Below are 23,638 nucleotides of genomic sequence, written 5' to 3'. Positions count from 1 at the left end.
AGAGAGAGACGAGGCACTTAAAGAAGCCTGACATGAAATCTATTCTTACACAGTAAAGAAGACTGCATTAGACTTCCAGGAGGAGAAAAGAAAAAGCTTTTTAAAAACCTAATATGGGGGTAAAGCTAAGTTATTTTAATAACTGGTGATTCTATGCACATAGTTTATTCATTTGAAATGAAAAGTAATTTTATGTTCAAATGGGCAGTTTGTTTTTTAAATGCAGTAGATGCCCTTCATCATACAACCCCGAAGGGATTTAGTGTCTCCTCCAAGAATCAAATCAGGACTCTTTCACTTGTTAGGCAAATGTGTAACCCACTACATTATGGAGCCAACAGAATTATGTTATACACATACAAAATACAAAAAATGGCAACAAATGACCCCAAACAATACAAACTGGAGGATAAACTTATTTATTCCACTTTAAAAACAGGGCAGAGCCATGTTATCACAGTACATTTATAAGTTGATCCCACAGCATAAGTATAAACAGATTTACAAAAAAAAAAAAAAAAAAATCAAATTACATTCGGATTTGACAAACCTGTATTACAAATGCCTGTTTTAGGTGAATGAGCTTCAGCATGGTGTTGTTACTCTTAGCTGCGTGGCTGAGCATCATTTTATATCGCCAACATTTTTCAGCAAAGAGCTTGAAAAAAATTAAATGCTTTTGAGTGAAGCCTGAAACAGCTACAAATCTGCCAATGACACCACCCCAGAAAAACAAAGAAAAAAAAAAAAAAACACTATGCTCTCAACAGGTGAAAATGCAACTTAAAAAAAAAAAAAAAAAAAAAAAAGTACCCTGGCAACAATACTGATATCTTAAATTTGAAGCTTGTAGGGAAAAGAAATCTTTATCCATCCTGTGTGCTTGACAAAAAGAACTTGGCTTTTAACATTTACATTTTTACATTTACTTAAATGTTTAGCAGTGTATTGCATGAAAACTGTTCCTAGAAAAAAACAAAACAAAACAGGGATGCACTTCTTGTGAACCAAAAACAATATGGCCAACAGCAATGGTTGGTGCCAGCAGTTTGTCTTTTTGGTTATTTATTCCCCTTCTGCCCAGGGAAACAAACAATTATAAAAAGAACCGACCCATTTTAAAGTCATGGATCTCTTCATCACACCGCGTTATATAACGGGAAAATATCGGCAAATGACGTCACTATATCAGCCAACAAGGCCAATATCAGGAGGTACCGATATTTTGGTGCGTCACTAATAAGAAAAACTTTACTTAAGCTAAGCAGAGTCTTACTTAACTCTATAGACTTAACAGTCCTGTACATGTACAATCGACATCTTCAGACAGAAAATACATGATACAAAGACATTTTAACCGATTAATTTTGTAACAAATCCCAGAAATACTGACAGAAAAGTTGATGGCTTCTAGTAAAATTAATCCAAATTTGATTCAGAAATCTTCAGAATACTTGTGAAAACATCCTGCCAGCCTTCTGTAACATATCACATGGTTCATTCAAGCTTTAATTAAACATTAACAAGGGGAGCATAGCCATGAGGCACTTCACTAGTGATTTCAAAGGGTGCACTAAGAGCACCCTCTTTATCCAAGTCTGGATCTACAGTTTGCTGGAAAACTAAGGCATTTGGGCTCAAGTTAAAAAAAAAAAAAAAAAAAAAAGCTTTGCAGATCTTCAGCAAAAATGCTAATGTCACTAATTACAATTCATGAAACACTTGAAATATGTTCAAAGACACTCCAACATATTAACAGTGATGTAACTATAAAGCCATACAGGTAACGTACATGATGTCCTGTCCCTCCTTCAGAACCAAAAAGAGGCGTCTTCATCAGAGAGCACAAGTCAGATCAAGTTTTAATGTCATAGGGGTCATGTGTGAATGACAGCCCTCTGGACCTCTGTAACCTTTAGAAAAGATTACAGTTGGCTCAAATCATTCATGTTGTTTTACTAGGAAATGTGAGCAGCTTAAAGGAAAGCTGTAAATGTACGAGTTAGGTATTTGAAAAAATAAACATCAAACCAGAGCTGAATATTTAATTTCAATTATCTAACATTTCTGTTTATTTTTACAACCTTACAGAACATAGATTTATATCATTTGTTCTCTCTAAACAGAGACAACCTGATAGCGTTAAAGATAGCATTAAGTGCTGCTGCAGGGACAAGAACTAACTGCCTCACAGCTGGCCGGGTATCTCTCAAGAAATCCTTTCTGGGTTACAATCGTTTAAGTCTGAATGACTGCAGGCCATCATTTTCTAAATGAAGTCCCATTTCAGAGATTATATTATTTGAGGTCAACATATTTTTATTTGAATTCAGAAATCAGGAAGGGTGGGAGCCCTTTAACCCCTTTTTGAGGGGAACTTTAATAAATTCTGTTGAGGACAACAGAGCAGCTGACAATTTGCTTACAGTGTGTGCTTAAAGCTTCAGGTGAAGTTCTGGCCTTGCGTTTCAACACTGAAAAAAATGGAGATGCTTTGTGTTGATTTGTTGCATTTGTATTCAACAAGTATTCAGTGGTAAAAAACACACACACAAAACATTGGAACACTTGTGTGTGATGTCTTGCCTGTGTGCTTCAGAATAAGATGGGTTTGCCAGCAGTTTTTTCCTGGACGTAAGAGGTGAAGCGTTTGAGGAACTTGGGGTACTCCCTCTTAGCCACGGCCCTGAGCACAGAGGCAGGAGCCCAGCCTCCTGGATTCACTGCACACAGACGACATAAAGATTATTTCCAGCTTCAAGCATACAGTAAAGAAAGAGCACTGAATCATGGTTAACCCCATTTTCATACATTAAACATTGATATAACCTACCATAATTAGTAAACATATGTAGGTAGCTTTCAATTTAAAGTCACTACGTTTGCATGGCTCTTTGTTTGGGCCCGCTGGCAGAAAGTCTACTTAATGCTAAAGAGGGAAAAACCTGAGCCCCAGCAGTAAGATGTTGGCATAAAAATCTGGCACATGAGATGTTAAAAAATGAAAAAGGCAGATTGTTGCTCCTCCCTTAGCCACAACTCTGTTCCTGTTAAAAAAAAGGAGTTCTTCCTTTCTGCTATTGCCAAGTGCTCAGCCATGTCCAGAGGCTGTAAAGTAAATGAACAAACTAACAATTTTAAATAGAGCCCGACCTATATGGGATTTTTAATGCAAATACTATATATTTTTTCTTTCAAACAAACCAAACATAAAGCGATTTCCCTCACTTTTACTATGTGCACTTACTGGACTTATTATTTTACTGTACAAGTCATGGATAACTTGTTTACACCACGCCCTTCTCTACTCAGATCTGATGATTGTTGTGTTTTGTAGCATTCTAAGCATGTATTGCCAAAAAGGGAAGACACTTTGAAGAGTGATTCTTTCATCTCTTTACTTTTTAAATTTCCATTTATTGGCTGTTTTAAATGAAGGTACCAATCACTTATTTTGGTTAAACTCAAATTCTAACTCAAATGGTGATTTTAAATGTTTGGATGAAAATGCAAAATTCATGGACACCAGATTCATAAAAATGAGACTGTTCATGCCTTTATAAGTGAGCAAACTTAAAGATTTAGCAGGGGATCAAATAATTAAACTGTATCTAATGAAGTTAAAGTTTCTGGAGATAACACCACTGAAAAGGACTGAACAATCTCTCGCGGCAGCGATGCGCAACCACAAACCAGTCTCCCCCTAATGATTGAATTGTGTTAAAAAATAATAACCAAAAAGACAGAAAGACAACAACAACAGTAACCCACTAAACAACCTAAACAGCACCCTGACTGCTAACATCAGCTGTGGCTAAAACAGTGACACACACCATTGGCGACATAGGTGATTTTGCAAAGGATGTTGTCCCTGCTGATCTCTTTATCTCCGTCTGGTGGACTGACGAGTGTCTGGCAGATCATGGCAATGTTGATTTTGGCACGCACACACCTGCTGGTTGGCTGTGGAAAGCGATAGGATAGAGAATGAACAAATGTGTCAGCATTACACATTTATTTTTTTAAAAAGAAGAAGCTCTGTGTCAGATTTCAGGAGGCTTGACTGCTCACCAGTGCATTTTCATGATCCACAGAGAAATTACAGACCAGCCAGGTGTCTGGATCATTCTCATTGCTGGCCATAATTTTCCTCATGGCAGAAAGGTATAACACATCCCTCTGAGAGGCAGGCCACACCCGCTGCAACACAAATTCTTTCTTGTTGTTTCAGATGTGATAAGAATGATTCATGCTCTAATCAATGGTGAGGTATTTAAGTAGCTTAAAACAGTGTACTTCACTGCATACAGTGTTTGATACTCAGCTTGTAGCTCTCACCTTGTGTGTTTGATATACAATAACTGCATTTTCCGACAGCGTCTCCACAACATTAAAGTTTTCAATGGTAGCTAAAGGAAGCAAAAAAGAAAATAAAATAAAATAGCAGTATTACATCAAACCCATTAAATATAACATTTATAAGAGGGTTTATTATACTCGTTTCCACCTCCACAGTCTACTGGACTAGTGTTGCACAATTCAGTTTAAAATAAGGATTATTTATCTCATACTGAGCTCTGGCGCAGCCCTCAAGTTCAGCCTCAATCTCAAACAAATCATTTTCTCTCCCCCTTCCCTTTCAACCAGCTTTCTTTTGATTGGCTGCTTCTTGTAAACTGGGATCCTCTTTTCCTTGTAATATGGCGGTGTTTGTCACTGCTGATAGTGTAATGCTTCTGATACACCCACCAAATAAGAAAACACAGACCACTTAAGCACACATATCTCATATCCACTCTCTTTGTAATCACAGATCAAAGAGTATATAAAAAAATAAATAAATATGAAAGTGAACATTTAGAGTTCACTTTCATATTTACAACACACCACTACAACAGCAACAATTGTCTGAAATTAGACTTGAATTGATTTTAAGTTCACAGACTTACTCTCCCAGTCACTGCGGTAAGCAGTGTCCCAAAAGTAGTGGCACACCTCATGACCAGTCACCCCCTTTACTGAATGAGTGGCCTTCAGCGGATCCAGTACAATCCCATTTTCTTCTACCTCTCTCCTGTATACCTGGATACATAAGGCACATTTATGTGTAATCACTTTTTCTTATATAACGAGGCTTAAACACATGTCATCCAATAAACTGGTTTAGATAAATGTTACGTTAAGAACAAATTCAGTTTACAATAACCTTTTCAAAATAAGTTAACGTGCATGCGAGCACCATTTTACATTCAGATCTTCCTCATACCTTCATTTCACCTTCTTCAACGACCAGCTGCCAGTTGGCGTCTCCACCAACATCCTGCAAGGAGTAGGTCATGTGACTCTGCACCATCTCCTCCACCTACAACACAAAGCCAGGAGCGAAAAGAAAAGATGATACTGATCAGTTTGAAAAGATTGAGAGTAAATATATGGCTAATAAAAACCGAATGTGGACAAAAACTTAAAACCATGTCTTAAAAGACAAAATATTAACTTCCTACTTTTAGAACATTTATCAACATTGGAAATAATTCATTATCATTAACATGAATAGAAACTGATTACAGCTGTACAGTGCCTTCCTTCAGTCTGCAAAAACATCGACTGACTTGGGTATTGTTCAGGAAGGAGTAGCTTTTTTTTAACAATATGTGAGGGGCTACCACAACAAGTTCACCAATTATTATTAAAGGTCACTCTCAGATTCTGCCCACCATGATTTTCTTCCAATAGGAAGGGACCCAACCTCTAGAAATGCTATGTAACATTCACTAAATGTGCTCTGGTTCTCAAAAAGGTTCCAGAACAGCACCCTGTTAGTGGAAATGAAGAAAAGTGTCCTGAAACCACAAAACTGCCTTATTGATGATCGATGTTTGTAACAGGAAAACCCACACAGCCCATTTACCAGTTTCCATCCGTTCTTAAGAGGATGATTAGTTGATTTGCCTGCTGCACTAAAGAGCACAGGCTTGTTTTTCCTTTGTGTCATTTCTCTAGTAGTAATGCTGGATTGCCTACATCTACAAATCAGGCACACCTTAGCAAAATGAAGGAAATTAAATTGAAAAGTCAAACGAGAAATGTGAACAAAAATTAATCGAACCTCTAAATGCTAAAGATGATAGAATCTGGAACATTAAAGTTTTTTTTAAATTCACAGAATTTCTTTCACAAAACATTAAGAGCCCATTTGCGCTTTCTCTGCGTACTACCAAGTCTTACATTGGACACAAATAAAAATCAGAGCTAGCATTTCATGCTGCTAGTAAATCCTCAGTAAATGCAAATGCCTGTTCAAGAAGTGGGCATCTATATTTACTGAGGATTCGACAATCTATCATGGCAAACAATGAGTCCACAGATGATGACAAGTAATAACATCTGAGTGAAGGGTTTAACAACCTTGTTGGAGAATCTGTGTGTGCCGGAGCTTGAATAGGCATCTCCAAGAGAAACGGCGTCAGATCTCTGTATTCTTGTCTTCTCAGTTTGAGACTAAACACAAACAGAAACAGGTGTTTTTAATCACAGACCTGACAGTGTTTAAGTGTATAATTAGTGTATCTAAATAGTTGATGGTAAACTGTACTCTGATATTTAGATTACCTGTTCTTCTATTTTGTCCTGTCTGTCAAGAGCAGCTTCCACTGCATCAAAAAATTCATCCTCATTGATGAGGCTGTTTGGACCTTCCTGCCAGTAGAATGAGAACATTAACTGAAAGGCTCTCCTATAAGCCATTATTAATATTGTACTGCGAATGAAATTTACACATTACCTCATAATCTGGACCTCCAAAGTGAGACTTTTTCTTCAACTCATTGAGGGCTGATTTGTAGCTTTCCTCTATTCTTCTTCTCTTTTCCATCTCCTACACACAGAAAATAAGCCTAAATTTGAAGAAGCAAGAATTGTAGATGAAACTCATCTGGACACTGTTGAGCCAGAGATTACAAACCTTATCCAGTCTCTTTTGCCAGCTGTCCTCTCTCTTCACCATCAGGTCGATGCAGTGGGACAGAGTGGCTAAGATTCCAGCTGTTGTAGCCTTGAATGTAATGGCCTCTCCCTTAAAATCTATGCCATTGATTCCTTTGGGATTCAAGGACTGGAGCGCTGCAAATCAGAGGAGCAGAGGAAGTACAGTAAATGCTATGAAAAATAAACATAATTTTTAAGGCTTTATCGCTTTGCCCCTTAAAAAGTTGAGTGTAAATGTAACTATTTTGCAAGCTTTAGACTTCCTAAAGCCTCTTCTTACTAGAGGTTTCACAATACATGGGCTCAATTAAAGCAGAGATGACCATACTAAAGCTTTCCTTTCTCAGTGACATCATACAGATCTGAAAGTAGAAACTTACAACTCACAACCTGCAGCATGCTGGCTATTGGTCTCTGGCTGCTATTACCCTTTCTCAGAGCTTTCTTATATGCAAGTTAACAGCTTTTGGTACAAGTTATTTTTTAATATTTTAACAAATAACTTTGATAACTCTAAATGACATGTGATATCACAACCTGATATTAGGTATTTTTTCAGTGATCTAGACAGAAATACATTTAAAAACAAGTTCACAGGCTCTCTGAAAGAGTGCCCGCAATACTCACATTTTTCTTTGCTGCCATTATTGTTGTGCAGAAACTCTCCATCTGTGCGGGTGTTGGGAAAGTCATCCTCATCATCTTCCACAACTGGGGAAAAAACATAAGAAAGGTTCAGGGAAACACAAGAAAACCAAACAGATTTGTGTTGCTACAGGCAAGTCTTTTCTTTCAGGACCCTGTGAGGGCTACAGAACAGGAAAGCACCTAGTGGCCCATTTGCAACTTAAGCTGCAGCACAGATAAAATCAGACTGACAGATCGCTGCTGTGCTGCACAACATGACAATGGTCCGGTTTCATCTTCAGAATGAAAACAGGGTGAGAGAGGCAAAGAGGCGCAGAGAGGGAGGTGAGGAGAACAAAAGCAGAGCTTTATTCACTGCGGTCAACGACAGTGCCCAGTGCAGGCTGCCGTGAACAAATGTTCAGCCAGCCAAGACAGTATGAGGGGTGGGTGAGTCACACCACATAAACACATTCCTTACCAGACCCAGCCCAAGTTTCTCCTAAGCAAATATTTATCATCAGTTCTAGGTAAAATATGAATGCTAAAGTTTGGGTAAAATGAAGGGAATACATTCAAGGGAAAAAAAAAAAACTGAAATCCTCATTTTTGAGAAGCTGAAAACGAAAATGTTTGTTTTGGGTTTTTTTTGCCTGAAATGATCAACTATTTAAATCCAGCTACATAAAAAGAAAGTTGATTTAAAAAGTTTAAAACGCTCTGACCAAGTGGATTTTTTTTTCTCTTTCAAATGTTAAAAAGACAAAATATATATCCAAACTGGATCACCAAAACAATGGTTTTGTAGGTGTGTGGGTGGCTGTGGTTCTTACTTTTATCCCTCTGCAGTTCATCCTTTGACACAGCATCTGCACAGCTATCAAAGTATTTCTGGAGTGTGTCCACCTGCCTGCACAAGATATCTCTGAACGTCTCCATCTCGGCCAGCTTCTCTCTCAGGCTGTGACCCTTCTGAAGAAACAACAGATTTAGCTATAAACCTTAGTTTACATTATCAACATGCAACCAGACAAAAATGATCAGCCTGTGCATCTACAACTAACCAAACATCACAAATAGAGCCCTCATGTGTACAGATCCAAGACTGTACCCACTGACTTCCTCAGCTCGAGTAAACAGTACCAGGAAAACTCACCTTGAAGGAAGATGTGGAGGTGGCAGAGTAGCCACTGGTGGCTGAGGTGAGAGACAGCATGGAGCCATGTCTCCGCAGACTGGACTCAGAGCCATAACCAGAATCAGCCTGCAAAAATAAATACAGCAAACTGTAAACAATTTAGTTTGTTACAACACCTTTGAAAATGGATTGTAATTATTTAATAGGAGAGCTGTAAAGCAAAGCAACTATATTCCAGGAGGACAAAAAAAAAAAAAGGCCGAAAACAAACAAACAAATACATCAGACACATACAGAAAACAACAGTTAATTATAAAAGACTAAAAAAATCTGTAAAAATAAATAAATAAACTATATTGTACTAATGTGGTGTTTTCAGTGGGAGAAACGTTTCATGACTCATCTGTTTCTGTTTAGTCTCAAGTCATCCAAGTGACTTCTTCAACAACATGTTTCTCCCACTGAAAATACTACGTCCAGATGAACAGAATCAACTTTTTAGGATATGAGCATAAAGCTTGGGAATTATGTGTAAATACACTGATCAGTTTGACACTTAAGCCATGTTTAATATGAGCATATTGCAACACTAATAGGTCCCCTTTAAGCAAAATCAGAGACACTAACCAAGTTCTTTATAAAAACAAATATGTATCTTTTTAGCTTTTTCCTTATAAAGCATTCAGATGTAGTCACCATTAGTCCTACTATTCTATGACAACAATTTTAATAAAAATTAAAATTAAAATTGTTGTCAATTTTTTAATAAAAATTGTTGTCATCCTTTGAAAAACAACATACAGTAAGTAAACACTGAAATTCTTTTCACATTACATTCAAGCAGGTACAATTTTTCAGACACCGTGACAACAGCAGCACGTGACAAGGTTTTAGTGACCATGACAGCACAACTGAAATATCAGCTGGTTTCCTGTAAGCCAGGCTGGTTCAATTTGCCTCTCACATAATAGACTGGCCCTCAAAATAGACAGTAATGACAACACAGAGAAAAGGTTCAGCTGCACTGACGAGAAACAAGAGCTGCAGTACCTGTCCCTTTAAAAGATAGTTTCAAGTTGAGCCAGCAGAGGGCATGAAACGTAAACGCACATGACAGGCACAAGAGCTTGGGGTTACTGTCGGTCAGTGACCAGAAGTAGCTCTGCCTGTGTTCAGATGGATTTCTGTCACTGCTGCTTGCCCTTTAGCCAACATTCTGCTGCCCCACTGACTTAACCAGTACAAATGGCCCTTGCTAAATGTTTATATAAAGACATTTTAACCTGTTTGATGACAAAAAAGTAACTATCCAAGCAAGTAGAGGGTTTCTATCCATGGCAGGATAAAAATCTGAAAATACAAATTAACACAGTATAAAGTATCAGATGTTGGATGCCTTGTCAATAAGACCCACACACATGCACAGGTCATTAGGTTGCATGCTGCAGGGTAAATAATAGGTGTACAAATATTTAGTGTGCCTGGTGATTACAGCCCCACTGAATACATATAAACATGCTCTTTGGAAAAAAGAAGATGCAACATCTGGTCCTCATAGAAAGCCTTCTGCCTGAGCAGAAACAGACTTTATCATTTTCTAATAATGAATAAGTATAATAAAATAATTGTATAAGGCAGACACAATATATTAGATTACAGTACGTTAGGCCATATATCTGAACATACAGAACTTAAAACAAACATAGTTTATCTAAACACTAACAGTATCCTAGGAACAAGAGTTGCTTCATTTTAGGATGTGTCACTTTTTCAAAGTGTAAGATGACTGATCCCTGAGCTTGTAGTGTGTTGTGTCTCCCTGGAGACGCTGGTTGCTAAGTGCTGTGAGTAATGTAGTTTAGACAGGGAAGCGGGGCCTTCTAAGAAGAAGGGTTTTAGGCAATGACTCATTGTGGGTGGGAAGGCTTGTATATGCTGAAGATTCATTCTTTGTTATTCTTTGTCCGAGTCACTGGTGCTTAGATGATCGAAGACGGGGAGGAGGAGGGTAAAGAGCGGGGATTTCCTAAAATCAAGTACCATGTGTGAGCAGCATGTGTGTAAGCAGAGAGGCAGAAGGCGTGGTAAAGGAATATTGCATTTGAAATGAGTGTAGCAGGGCCCCTTTAAATAGTCACACACAAAATCTCTATTTAAAAATTAGTTTGTGTGATTTCTTGCCTTTTTTAAACACAGGCATAAATGCTAAATCACACATGCCACAAAGAATTATCTTTGTGGCAAAAAATGCAAAACATATTCACACATGTGACATACATTGAGTAATATGGATGTACATGCATAAACATAAGAGTGTCCTCAAAGCCACTACTGTCTTTTATCCATGGAATAAATATGCTGGCTACCACTGTTGCTCTCCATGCACTAAAACATGTAAATGACAAACTTCTACTCTAAAAGTGTATAAATTCACTCTGCCACTGATGCCAAAGCAAAAAAAAAAAAAAATACAGATTGCATAGTCATGGGTTATCTGAGATATCTGGGTAATGTCAACAAAAATGATTTAAACAAATCTTAGTTGTGCTCTTCAAACAGCTTCCTCAGCAAGTTACCTATGTGTTCAGTGTCTGTGTTTGAAAAAGGATCATGCTAAGCCTCAGCTAACTCCAGTGTTAGAATAACTGAGCTATGTATACCTACTTTGTTAAAAAGCCCTTACGCACCAGTAGAGAACTGTCTAGGATTAAAGTGCCCACACAGAGTACACAATTATGGATAAAAATAAATAAATATGAATTTGTGCAAACAGAAACACGTGCTGTAACACTACTGTGCTACAGACAAATGCACAAGAGCTCCTACACTCCTTTGGTCTTGCCAACAAACGCACCAGTGGTGGAGGGATGATTATTCTTCCCTGGACTCCTCCCTTCTCTCTCCTCCCTTCTCTGATACTCTAAGAAATACATACAAGCACACACACAAGCAAACAATAAACACACACTTACAAATCTCTGAATGAGATGACATCTCTAAATATGACAAGAATTTGATCTCTTTTGATAACACCAGTTCATGGTCTGCTGTATTAAAGACTTACCCTGTGCAGTTCAATCGATTCAATCCACTGGTGTCTGTGCTCGGGGTCCTGAGCTCTGAGGTACCACACACTGTCGTTTACACTCATATCCAGCCGGCACTCATCAAATTCATGAGGCTGAAAAAAAAAATATACACACAGAAAAAGAATATAGGACAAAAACTAGGTTAATCAGTGTGTGAGATTCTGGTAAATGAGGCCAGTTATGGGAACCAAGCTGACTTGATATCTGTAGTGATATAGCCATAAAATTCAGAATTTGCTTTCATGTTCTTTTCAATCCAACAGGAAAACCAGCTGACTTTCCTGTTTAGGAGAGCACAGCAAGGCATATGTGAGGGGTGGTCACCCATGAAAGTAGCTATTAAAAAGACAGTCCAAAAGCAAACTGCTGTCCCTTGTATGTTACATGGTGGGCAGCAATCTGTTCCTGCTTTTCCTTTAATAATAGCCTGTCTTTAGTTTAGACCAATCTATATATCACAAAGTGATGGAAGACAAAGAAGAGTGCATGACAGGCACAGAAGTCTCAATTTTAAAATGGTGTATTACAGGTGGAGCAGTGGCAGATAACTTGTAAAGCATTTTTGCACAATGGAGCACACTCCTAATAGCTCTCCAGTATACTGTCAGAACTGCAAATCCACTGTGTTGGTGTTGCATGCAACCAGACTTTGTGTGACAGTAATGGAAGAGGTAATGATGGCATTTACGTATGTAGCATCAGACCTTGTGAAAAGACACTTCTGCAGTTAAGTCCCAAAGCTAAACTGCTTTCAACGTCTAATTGCAAAGGGTAGTATGAGTAAAAGCCTGGCTTTTTCCAAGAGTCACAGATAGAGGTTAGAGGGCACAGAGAAATGAAAATTCTTAATGAACAGAAATGCAGTTTAATAGAAGGAAAGAAAAAAAAAATCTCTACTTTCGTATGCTCGCCACAATAAATAAACACATCTGTAACCTGTATTTATTGTGTTTGCAATAAATATAACAAATTTAGTCCTTTATAATGGAGGGCTATAAGGGGATCCAACACTGCAAAGACTTCATTGCCATGATTTTTTTTCCAGGGAGAAAAAGTGACTGAAGTTAACAGTTTTAGTGTTTAATTAATGCAATTATCGATTTCCTGGGTTACTGAATCAATATCAACTTGTGAGGGCAAACATTGTAATTTTACTTAATTGATTATTCCAATCTATGAACCTCCATTTAATCTATAACACATTAACACTACTATAAAGTATTTTTTTTAATTCTGTGAACCAAGCTACATAGAGCTACATACATTTACGAGCAATTATGAGCTCACTGTCTAATACAAGGATGAGCAATTTATTTATTTTTTTGAAATAGTTCATACTAAGGTAAAGTAAGCAAAGGGCAACACACTGGGACATATGAGTTGAAACATGTCGTCACAATGAAGAGATTACTTAAATAAAACGATTACATGGTGCATCAACTTCTAAAGTAGTTTATATCGGACTGATTGTCAAATATGTACCACTGCACACGTCATGAATGAAACTTAGTGTGCATACACTTATGTTATAAATGTGAACTCAAGGCAGACAGTTTCATTTGTTTCCAAAGAGCAGTCAAATATTTTCCAGTGAAAAAAAAAAAAATCAAACTTCTTTTGTCTTGATAGACTCAACCCTAATACAGCTCTGCATCAACACGTTCCTAGAATATTAATGTCCCGGGACAATCTAAGACTGGCAGTCTGGCATGTTGTGCGATACTGAAACATACAGTCCAAGGGACAGATGAACTGGATAGAATTCCTTTATTGTCCCTCTTCACAGTAAAACAAGATTTAATGTGCAACTCTTCCATATAATAACCTCTCCGTTAAAAATAACCAAAGACGGATTGATTTGTTGAAATCACCATTAACATGATTTTTGGTCTGTGGATTTCATTTTTATTTGATTTTATCACATAGCACCCCAGTCTAAGACAGTCTACTGGCCATACTTTGCTCTTGTGTGATCTAATACGCTTCGAGATGGCTTGAGCTTAACTGCAGAATGCTTGAGTCCATTGGCAGAGTAAGAAATGGCCCACTACAGGGAATTTAAGTAGATTACATTGGAAGAGTGTGGTTTGACTATATTGCCTGGCATCTGGGCAGCACTGGGGCCAAGAGCAGATGCTCAATGTCAATACCACAGCATCTGAGTGAATACTGAATGCCCTCCTAATCAAACGCTCATTTAGGAGTTACCAGCAGCACTTACATAAAACCAACAGCTGTCACAGAGACACATGTGAAGAGGAAACAAATGCAAGGAAGGAAGTAAGCATGTGGCATCCTTGACCCTGTATCAGTTAAAAGAAACAAAGGACTGGATTCAAACCTACAGAAATCACAAGTAGCTGTTGTCTTTGCATTTTTCATATATCTAAATGAGGGAGATTAACCTCCATATAAGCAATGACCACTCTTTTTGAGAAAAATCACTTGTTAAAAGCTCCCCCACTACTACAAATATTGCTTATCTACTACAACTATACTATACTAAAACTATGGAAACACACGTGAGAGAGCTGGTTGCAGTCATGCACAAAACTTGGAAGTGTATAAATCTGGATTCTGGTGACATCTGGTTGCTGGATGTTGGCCTACTAACAGATAATCATGGCAAATAGGAACCTGCACCAAGTCTGAGAAGTTACTTGGATCCAAGGGAAACAAAAAAAAAAATCCATTTCTGACATGCTCTTTCACAAGATGACATGGCATGCTGACAACAAACACAGCCACATGAGAAAGGCAAGCAGACGAAAAAAACAATTAAATAAAAGTGCATGGATTGTTTATTCTGTGTCAGTTTATTTGTGCAGTTTGATGAATTAACTATCAAAGTGAATATGAAGGCCTAGTGAATACATGTTGTCCAGAGTCCATTACCTTATTAGTCCCCTGTGACCATGGACAGAACAAACAGGCATTAAACAAAGGGATGGATATTTTAGATGTGACTGCAGTAAAGCTCTGAAGGTCCCCTGACAAATCGATACTTTTTTTTTTTACATCTTCAAAGGCCAATATCTAATAAAGGTTGGATCAAACATGCAGTTCTCTTTGCCTCATAATGTTACTTTCACTATTTAACCTAGATATTTAGAAATCTATCTGGGAAAAATAGCAGATTGTGACCATTAGTGATGCCTTTAAGAGGGAGTGTTAGTGAGTGATTATTTCAGCGATTCTTTTGATTCTTTTTATTCAGGGTATTGTGCCGTTCTCCTTGCCTGTGTTTGCTGCCAAAGGCCTCTGGCAGCATCCCCCACAATCCCTGCCTTTATGTGAATTGCTACTGTACTTTATAATTCACGCACCTATCTCTAGCTATAGATATCCATCCATCCATCCATCTATGTGTGTGTGTGTGTGTGTGTGTGTGTGTGTGTGTGTGTGTGTGTGTGTGTGTGTGTGTGTGTGTGTGTGTGAATTAGTATCAGAGACTATTATACAAGTGGCTGTGTCTATGAATCTTATTTGTTTGGTAGTTTTCCACCCAGCACGGTAGATAAATAACTACATTTTATGAACTTATTTACAGCTAAAATATTTATGGTTTGGTCATGAAAATGATGAGGCAAAACAGCCCCACCCTGTCTCTATTCTCTTATAAATATAAACTTCCTACAAAGCACCAAAAAGCGTCCCCTTCTGTCCTCTCCCATCTAACCTCTTTTTAGCTTGTGTACGTGTCTGCAGTCACAATCTCCCGAACTGCATGAATAGGAGTACAAGAAAAGAAGTCACAACAATTCAGTAGAAGAAAAAAAAAGGAGGAGGGAGTGAAACCACAGTAAACCCTGAAACACCCTACTAAACTTTGAAAGAGCTAAATGTAATCTAAACAATATATTAATTCTCCACCTAAATGAACTTCAGACATATAACAACACAATATAACAATATAATATGTTCTTATTCCTTCAACACTGAACTAAGACCAAGTGCCAGGAACATTTTTCTGCATCTGTCTGGGACCAAAACAGGATTCACTTACAGTCATAGTAGAGGAAGCATTGACTCACCAAGTGGTCAAAGGGAAAAGGAAAGCTAAATCAGCAAGAGTCAATGATGCCATGAACATTTTCTTAGTTACTTACACAATAAGGCACATGTTTCTTCACTGTGAAGGAAGTCACACACTATCAGGAAGAGACACACTTGCTGGCTAAAGGCACCTTGCAAAGCTTCACTGGTATTGGTCTATTTAACTTCTTCTTTTTCTCCAACTCTTTCAAGTGGTTCATTGTGACATAAATACCATTGCAGAAAGACCCAGGATATCACCATCCATTTTTGCATTTACCTCATACAGACGAAAACATCTACTGCTCACCAGTTCCAGTGAGAGAGTCTAAGTAGGCCAGTGTGCTTATTAACTGACCATGGAGCTAAAAATGGCAATGGTCATGTCAGCCTTTGTAGATACACTTATCCTACAATCACATTATAACCACAACTTGGAACAACATGACAAAACAGTTCAGGACCAAGTCAACAAACAGAAAACAGACCGACTCAGAAATAAATCTTGAGCTAATAAAAGTTAGCAGGTGATTAAAGGATAATAGAAGAAGTTCCTTATCAATTCCACATTTTCCACACAATACTTTAATATCAGAGATTTAACTGTAAGCCTTTATCAGTTTCACTGCTTGAGAATTTCTCATAGTCAAAGCATTTATAACAAACTATAATTTATACACCACCAAAGAATCAATGCCAACACTACGAATGAGCTGATGAGTTATTGGAGGAGTCTTGTTTGGTTTACCCAAAACTTAATATTGATACTATGGAAACTGACCCCAAGAGAGAAATAGTCTCAAACACATGCGCACACACACACGCACACACACGAAATGATGCATTAAGCAAAATCTCTTAACTGTCATTACCCTGAATAAAATCTATTAGGAGTGCAACATAGACTTCCGTTACTTCCCTCTGGAATAAAGATATAATATGTATGCAGTTTGCATAACTGATGACACTGAACCATTAAACAGAAGCAGCTACACTGTCTCCTAGTTTTCCCCTCCTTTTTCCCCTTCACAATAATATTAGCATTTATTCTGAATAGTAAATCTCTTCCAGCTAACATTAGGTCGTTAACTTGTGGGTTGGACCATATTTGAACACTACACCATCTGAGAAACTATGATATACAACAAGATTTGTGACTAGTACTGATCTATTCTAATTCTGTTTTACTAGTATTAAGCACAGGTGTATAGATAAGTTTGTCCTGTAAAGAGGCTTATGCACTTCTCAAATGGCTGAAGTCATGACAGAGCATCTTTAGGGTTGTTATCAGCAGCTGGGAACATTATCTCAAAGATAAGAGCAAGCCTCACTCCAGAGCACGTCCACGGCATTCATGAATTCATGAACTGAATCATCTGGAAACTTTGGAAACTTGTTATTTTGGGCTGGAAAATAAAATCTTTTTTATTTGATTTGAAGCTTTATTTAAGCTTATTGACAGAAGCCATTTTTTTACTTTTCTATTTGCACATTATTATTTTTTAAATACTACTAGCACTGTAATTTGTATTACTTAATGTTATTTATTTCATTTTTGTTCTGATGTTCTATTGAGTAATTTTAAAAATACGTTTGATTATTTTCAAATTGGTACATTAGTCAACTACCAAAATAATCTTTAGTTGCAGCCATAGTATGCAGACATGACATTCATGTATGTTTTGTTATGTGGAACATTTTTAACCTTCAGTTTGTTTCTATTCCAATGTAAAATTTTGATTTTGAGCCCATAACAGAAATGACAAAAGGAAGAAGTCAGAAAACTGTAAACATTTGACCGGTGAGTATGGTGTGATTGTAAATATGGCTAACTGATTCAATGCAATGAAGCATGTTACTCAATAGATGACATACACTAAGTAAGTAACACGCCTGTCACTACACTGCAATAACTGTCTGTGAATGGACATCACCTGCTATTTTTCCAAAAATATGGGGTGTTTTCACTGGAGTGAGAAGCTAATTCCCTAGAGAGTGCTGAGCAAAAGTTAATTTTTAGATGTGCTGGGAATGGTTAAAGCTGAACAAACAGATCTAATAGCAAAGCGCTGCCTAGAAACGATAACTTATTCATTTCCCCTGTTACTGTTTGGAAAGAGCCTGTCAGAAAGAGCTGACCTCGAGATCCCAGTGAGAATAGATGAAAGGTGAAAGAGTGGGAACATAAATTTCTCTGACAGGATTATATGAAAGATCTGATGAGCATGGTGATCTCTGCTTCTAACAGCTTGGAGTTGTATTTTTTGGTCTATCCTAATTACAGTTGCACAAGAATGAGAGTCACATGATGTAGTTCTTAGTGAAGTGTTAGAAGAGCAGCCATTCTTGCAAGATGTTTTGTAAGAACCACATTTGCACAAGTTTCACAACTTTAGCTGGTCAGTAATCAGTCGCCTCTGGTAAATTACAAATGCAGTACTCACAGTAATAACAGCTTTGCTAAGACAGAGGGAACCCCGGCAGCCATACTCTGTCTCATCCTGAGACTTGTAGTAGCTCAGTGTGTTGTTTTTCAGCACAACCCAACGGTCCTGCCAGCCGTGGATGTAGTTTGTCCACTGAAAATAAAAATTAGCAGCGTCAATACTTTTCTATACTGGGGGACAAGAAAGTTCAAACACATGTGCAATTTAGTAATAAAATTAAATTTTTAACACCTCGGTTCCCAGTTGCCCAAGGCTCATTATGGCTGATCTATGTGAGGTTGAATTTCAGCCTTACTGAAGAGCTACTGTAGCACAAACTGCTGAAAACTTCATGGCTACTTTTCAGCCAAGTGCCCAAGCTGACCACTTTCAACCACAAAACACCCAGAACTGGACCCTAGAGCAATTGAACAAGGTGACTTGCCCTAATAGATTGTGTTTTCTTTTACTTCATGAGGACAGCCAGGTGAGCTGTTTACCTGGGGAAGAGACTGCTACCTACCGAATGCACTTAGGAAAAAGGCCTGCAGGCTTAAGAAGCATAATGCTCTCCTTGGAGACCTCAGGTCCATTAATAAGGATGTTACTTTTACAGCTACCACGTGCATTAACACTGTTGCGGACTACCTGCACAAACTGTAAAAACTGTTCAAGGATAACATTCAAATACCAAGCATCTAAGTCCAATTGTGCATGTGTGGGATGGACTGATCTGTGGATCATACCCCAAGATGGGACTGAGCTGTTCTGGCTCCATGAGGAGTGATCTAGCCAAAATGCTAGATACTGATGCTGGCAGTTGTACTGCTGTTTGGTACCATCTGAACAAGATAGTGCAGTCTAATACCACAGAAACTAAAACAGCAAGCATTTTCACAGTAGGGGACTGAATAAATCAAAACAAACTTAAATTTTCCATGAAAAACATTCTGACACATAGAATTTAATCTAAGGTTTAGACTCATTAAACCTCAAGACCTATGACGTATGTATAGCTTAGTTCGATTTAACAGGTGAGCTCATCTGGTTACAGATCTGCTTAATCGCACAATATGCTTGGTTAGCAGGTCAGCGTGCGATCTGTTCAGAGACAGCCTGTGTACAGTGAGATTACCACATTAGCTTGTCAGCAGCTTAACATATTAAAACCTTGCTCAATTTGCCCAAAAAAGGGTGACACACATGAGCAAAACCATATGGCAAAATAGGTTACAGAGATTAGACTTTGTCTACCAGAAGACTTAACAGTCCCTTTACTAAAGAAAATCAGGACAGTTGAACAACAATACTAGTCTAGTTATACTAAGCAAACGTTTTGTTGAATTGCTTTACAGTACAGGCTTTAAATAAATGTTACATCTAGTAGCTTGAGGGCTACAAGACCTGTGCATTACACAAGCTGGTCATCTGGTTTCACTGGGGGCTTTCCTTTTACTTCAGAGGGATTACTGGTCTGATATAGCTATAACGTTGATGGAAATGTTGTTGGGCGGATTCACTGGATAACCTTTTCCTAAAGGAGACATACCACGATTTGTCACCACATTACCCAGATTTTTTCCTGATACGTATACGGACACAGCTGTGCCACTTAGACCCACGGGACATGACAGCGAGACTGAGCGAGGAAAATAAATACATAAAAAAGGCTTTCAAACGTGACTTACCTTACTAAGGTATCCGCTGAACTCGGCGATGCCAATGGGATGTCCAGGCTCTTCTCGAGGCTCTATATCTTCCTCAGAACCGGAGGAGTTCCAACTCTGATTATCTGACATTTTCGTAACCTATCTCACTAACACCGGGGACACAAACCTGGCATATGACGTTAGGTTTGGAATGACAATATAGTAGCCCAGTTTCTTGGACCCGAAAAAACAAACAAATAAACAAAACAAAACCAAAAAAGAAAGAAAAAACGAGCAACAGTTTATAGAACCATGTTGCGCTCTTATCGACTGACTAATATCTTAGGACACACAAAATCAACAGCTAGCTCCCAGCTAGTAAACGTTAGTTAGCAAAGGAGGTTTCAACACATTTTCTGACAGAGATCAACGTTAGCTGAGTCCGGTACCTTAGCTGTCAACACCGCTCTACCGCCCTTTTCTTCAGCGTTCATTGAGTCCCAGAAATAAGAGACTCGGATGAAAAGCAGATAAACGTGTTCAAAATAGCTTCAGTATTTACGACTAATCCGCAGTAGAGTTTCAGAAAAACGCCGTGACCCTTACAGCGCTTTTTTTCCTAGGTAGGTTTTTGACAGCTATCCAGCTCAACGCCATGTTCAACTGACGTCTGGGGCTTCCTCTTGGTTCGTGCTAGAGCGCCTGTTCTCAATTGTGTGGTGCGCAGGGGCGCTGGCTGAAGCACGTCATCAAATCCCCTCCTAAATTGGAAACAGGCCCCGCCCACCTTTTATAGTAGCTTACTGTAAATACATTTAGAAGGGCTAAAAAATACACTCCGGAGTTCGAGAAAAGAAAATAGCTTAAGGTGTGCTGAGGAGAAAATAGTTTTTAATAAGTTTAACAAGGTTGAGGCTTTAATCACAGATATTTTTAATATATTGTATAGTTAGCCTTTATTATCTTGTAAATCAGATGCAAATACATTATACTTTTCCTCAATTGATTAGTCTTCCTTAACAAGATAATTAGTTAATACAGCCCAATGAAGAAAATACAATTTAACATACAAAACAAAATAGTCTGGATAAAATATTTAATGTCATAACAGAGAGAATGAGGAGCTTCTTCCCCCAGGCTATTCGGGCCCTGAGCCAGGTGTAGGACTCTCCCACACACATCACATCACTATATAACTGGACTCTCACACACATCACATCACCACACACACCTGGTTTTTCTTCATGCACACTTCCTATAATTTATAATCTCTTTCTGCTATTTTCACATTTTTTTTACTGTAAATTTCTAAGTTAAATCTGTAAATTTTGTATAACCTGTAAATTGTAAATACTGTAAAACCACTGTCATTTAATGGTCGGGCATTGCACTGCACAGCTACAAGCATTTCACCTCATGTCATACTGTGTATGGTTGTGTGTGTGACAAATAAAATTTGAATTTGAATTTGAACACTCTAATTCTAGTTGCTTATTCCACATTGAATAACACATTCATTCATAAGAAATCCCTTCCCCCTGTCTCCTGTTCTTGTTTAATATAAGCCTGTACAGACCTGTACTTATGGCAACCCTGAGTCATATGATAATCCTTAGGCAATATATCTATCTCAGACTATCAGGCCTTGTCATGTGAAATTCAAACAGCAGTTTTGTCAGTTACAGAAAGGAAAGGAAAGGAAAGGAAAGGAAAGGAAGGGGAAGGGAAGGGAAGGAAAGAGGAGAGGAGAGGAGAAAAGAACCATGTCATGGGTGTTTTTTTTGAGTTGGATGCATTTTCATGAAACCATGAGACTTCGAAACCACAAGACTCCTGTTAGGAGCACAATCCAACTATTTTCTTCCATTAGAGGAAAAAATCTGAGTGGCAGGAAGATTAAACTTTTAGACATATTTTCAACAGCTATTTCACTGCTGCAGTCATTACAGTAAAGTGAATTTGCTTATCAGTCTTTACTCAATAGAAATAAATTTCTGATATTGAATTATTTTATCGCAATCTTTTTAACAGAGCCATTTTAAAGCATTTATTTTCATATGTTCTGTTCGCACAATTAAATTTTTATCTGTAGTTTAACCTTGTGAGACAGAAAGAACTGAGTATTTTCATTGGAAAAAAATGTGTAAGAAAAGCAGTATTGGACTTTACAAGTGAAATCAGCTGTGGCTGAGCTTCTACAAGCCAATCCCTTCTTTTCATATTAAGTCTCTGAAAATCCAGGCAGTCGCTGGGCAACTCGGTGGTCTGGTCTGGGAAAGGGTTTGTAACATGTTGTTTTACTAGAGAGGATTTCAGCTGATGATTAAATGGGGCATACTAATTATTTCAGACTTGGAGAATCTGTGAGTCATTAAGAAGTGAGGAGTCAAGAACTAGAACCATGAGTCAGATAGGGCTGATCATGCAGTAATGTGATTAAATCACATCCTCTTTCGAGCTGAATATTCCTCGTGGGTCAGCAGCTCCAAGTGGGTAAAAAGGAAGGAAACAGCTGCTCCATCAGGTGCCACACACTTCTCTGGGGGCAGGAATATTTATTCTCAGCGAGGTGAAAGAAAGTATTAGATTTAAAAAGGCATGAGATTTTTAGCAGTTGGTTGTTTGGTAGCTCTGATTGTAGTTTTCTTCCTGTTACAACCAGTGGTTTAACTGTCACAAAGAAACTTTCTCCATACGGATGTGATTGTTGATCAGTTGCATTTCTTGCACAATAATTCGTTCAGAAGGCCGGACTATAGGCTTGGATCAGACTATGATCTGCCTTGCGTGCCCTCTGCTGGTGGTCTATGGTGTAGATAACAGATAAAATTCCCTCTCTTTATCTCTGTGTATGGGTGAGTGGATTTATCCCATACAGGTCCAACAGCTCGGACTATGTATAGTTGATATCTTGGAAAGGTTCTTCAGAGAAAATAAGAAAAAAGCATTAGTTTTTCACCAGTGAAAGCTTTCTTTTTCACATGACTGTTCATCATTCACTTTTTTCAGTTTTTTTCTGTCTAATATGAAATTACTCTTCTTATACTTGCTCTTCACATAGTTTCTCTTCATTGTTAGTATAATCGCCCAGCTCACTCTCACTGCCTGTGCACTCTGAACCTACACTTTTTTCAGAGTGTTGTTGTTGCTTGTTTAACCACAATAATGGTTAACTGCAACAGGTTTTGACATGTCTGAGTCATTATGTTTAAGGTATGACATTTGTACTGTAGTAAACTGTACTGTAGCTTTGGTGACTGTGACTGTGGCTCAGGAGGTTGAGCAGGCCATGTGCTAGTTGGAAAGTTGGTAGTTCAAACCTTGGCTGCTTCAGTCTGTATACCAATGTTTACTTGGAGAAGATACTGAACCATGAGTTGCTCCAGATTGGTGAGATGAAAAGCAGTTAATTGTTGGGGAAAAAACAAACAAACTGGTGCATGAGATGTTGTATAAAGCATATGAAGGGAAGGTGGGGTAAGTTCAAGTCCATAAAGGGCTTCCATGGTTTTTCAGATTGCTACATGCAGAAAATTAAGTTTGAGCTTTTGCAGTTTTAGGGCTTTGCATACTTTTTTAAATTACATATGTTAGGTTGTTTAAAGCACAAAGATCTTTAAGACCAGAACTTTTCATGTACTTAGAAAATCACTTTTAAATGTCAGGTGACATCAAAGACTTATGTAA

General features: G+C 38.0%; 1 protein-coding gene across 3 annotated transcripts; it reads right to left on the bottom strand.

Moving 5' to 3' along the window:
* Nucleotides 1-402: 402 nt before the first annotated feature.
* On the bottom strand, nt 403-20,686 carry LOC146706232 (ceramide transfer protein-like). Of its 3 annotated transcripts, none has more exons than XM_085464318.1 (18): nt 19,991-20,686; nt 18,321-18,455; nt 11,817-11,933; nt 11,607-11,672; nt 8,771-8,878; nt 8,448-8,586; nt 7,615-7,698; nt 6,965-7,122; nt 6,785-6,877; nt 6,613-6,699; nt 6,409-6,501; nt 5,267-5,362; nt 4,950-5,082; nt 4,339-4,409; nt 4,072-4,200; nt 3,834-3,963; nt 2,587-2,723; nt 403-2,474 (listed from the first exon to the last, which is right to left on the bottom strand). In XM_085464318.1, the coding sequence occupies exons 1-17, from the start codon at nt 20,099-20,101 to the stop codon at nt 2,596-2,598; spliced, it is 1,878 nt and encodes a 625-aa protein (XP_085320444.1). In that variant the 5' UTR covers nt 20,102-20,686; the 3' UTR covers nt 403-2,474; nt 2,587-2,595. The 3 variants fall into 3 exon arrangements, with proteins under 3 accessions (XP_085320444.1, XP_085320445.1, XP_085320446.1); XM_085464319.1 differs by having other exon boundaries at nt 8,448-8,583; XM_085464320.1 differs by lacking the exons at nt 11,607-11,672; nt 11,817-11,933.
* Between the last annotated feature and the right edge of the window lie 2,952 nt (nt 20,687-23,638).

The sequence above is a fragment of the Copadichromis virginalis genome, linkage group LG7 (assembly GCF_057382275.1).
Source record: "Copadichromis virginalis isolate Kocher_CV1m ecotype Utaka linkage group LG7, C_Virginalis_male_GT1.1, whole genome shotgun sequence".
Taxonomy (NCBI): Eukaryota; Metazoa; Chordata; class Actinopteri; order Cichliformes; family Cichlidae; genus Copadichromis; species Copadichromis virginalis.
The sequence above is the reverse complement of the archived record's forward strand: the minus strand, read 5'-3'. Positions and strand labels throughout refer to the sequence as shown.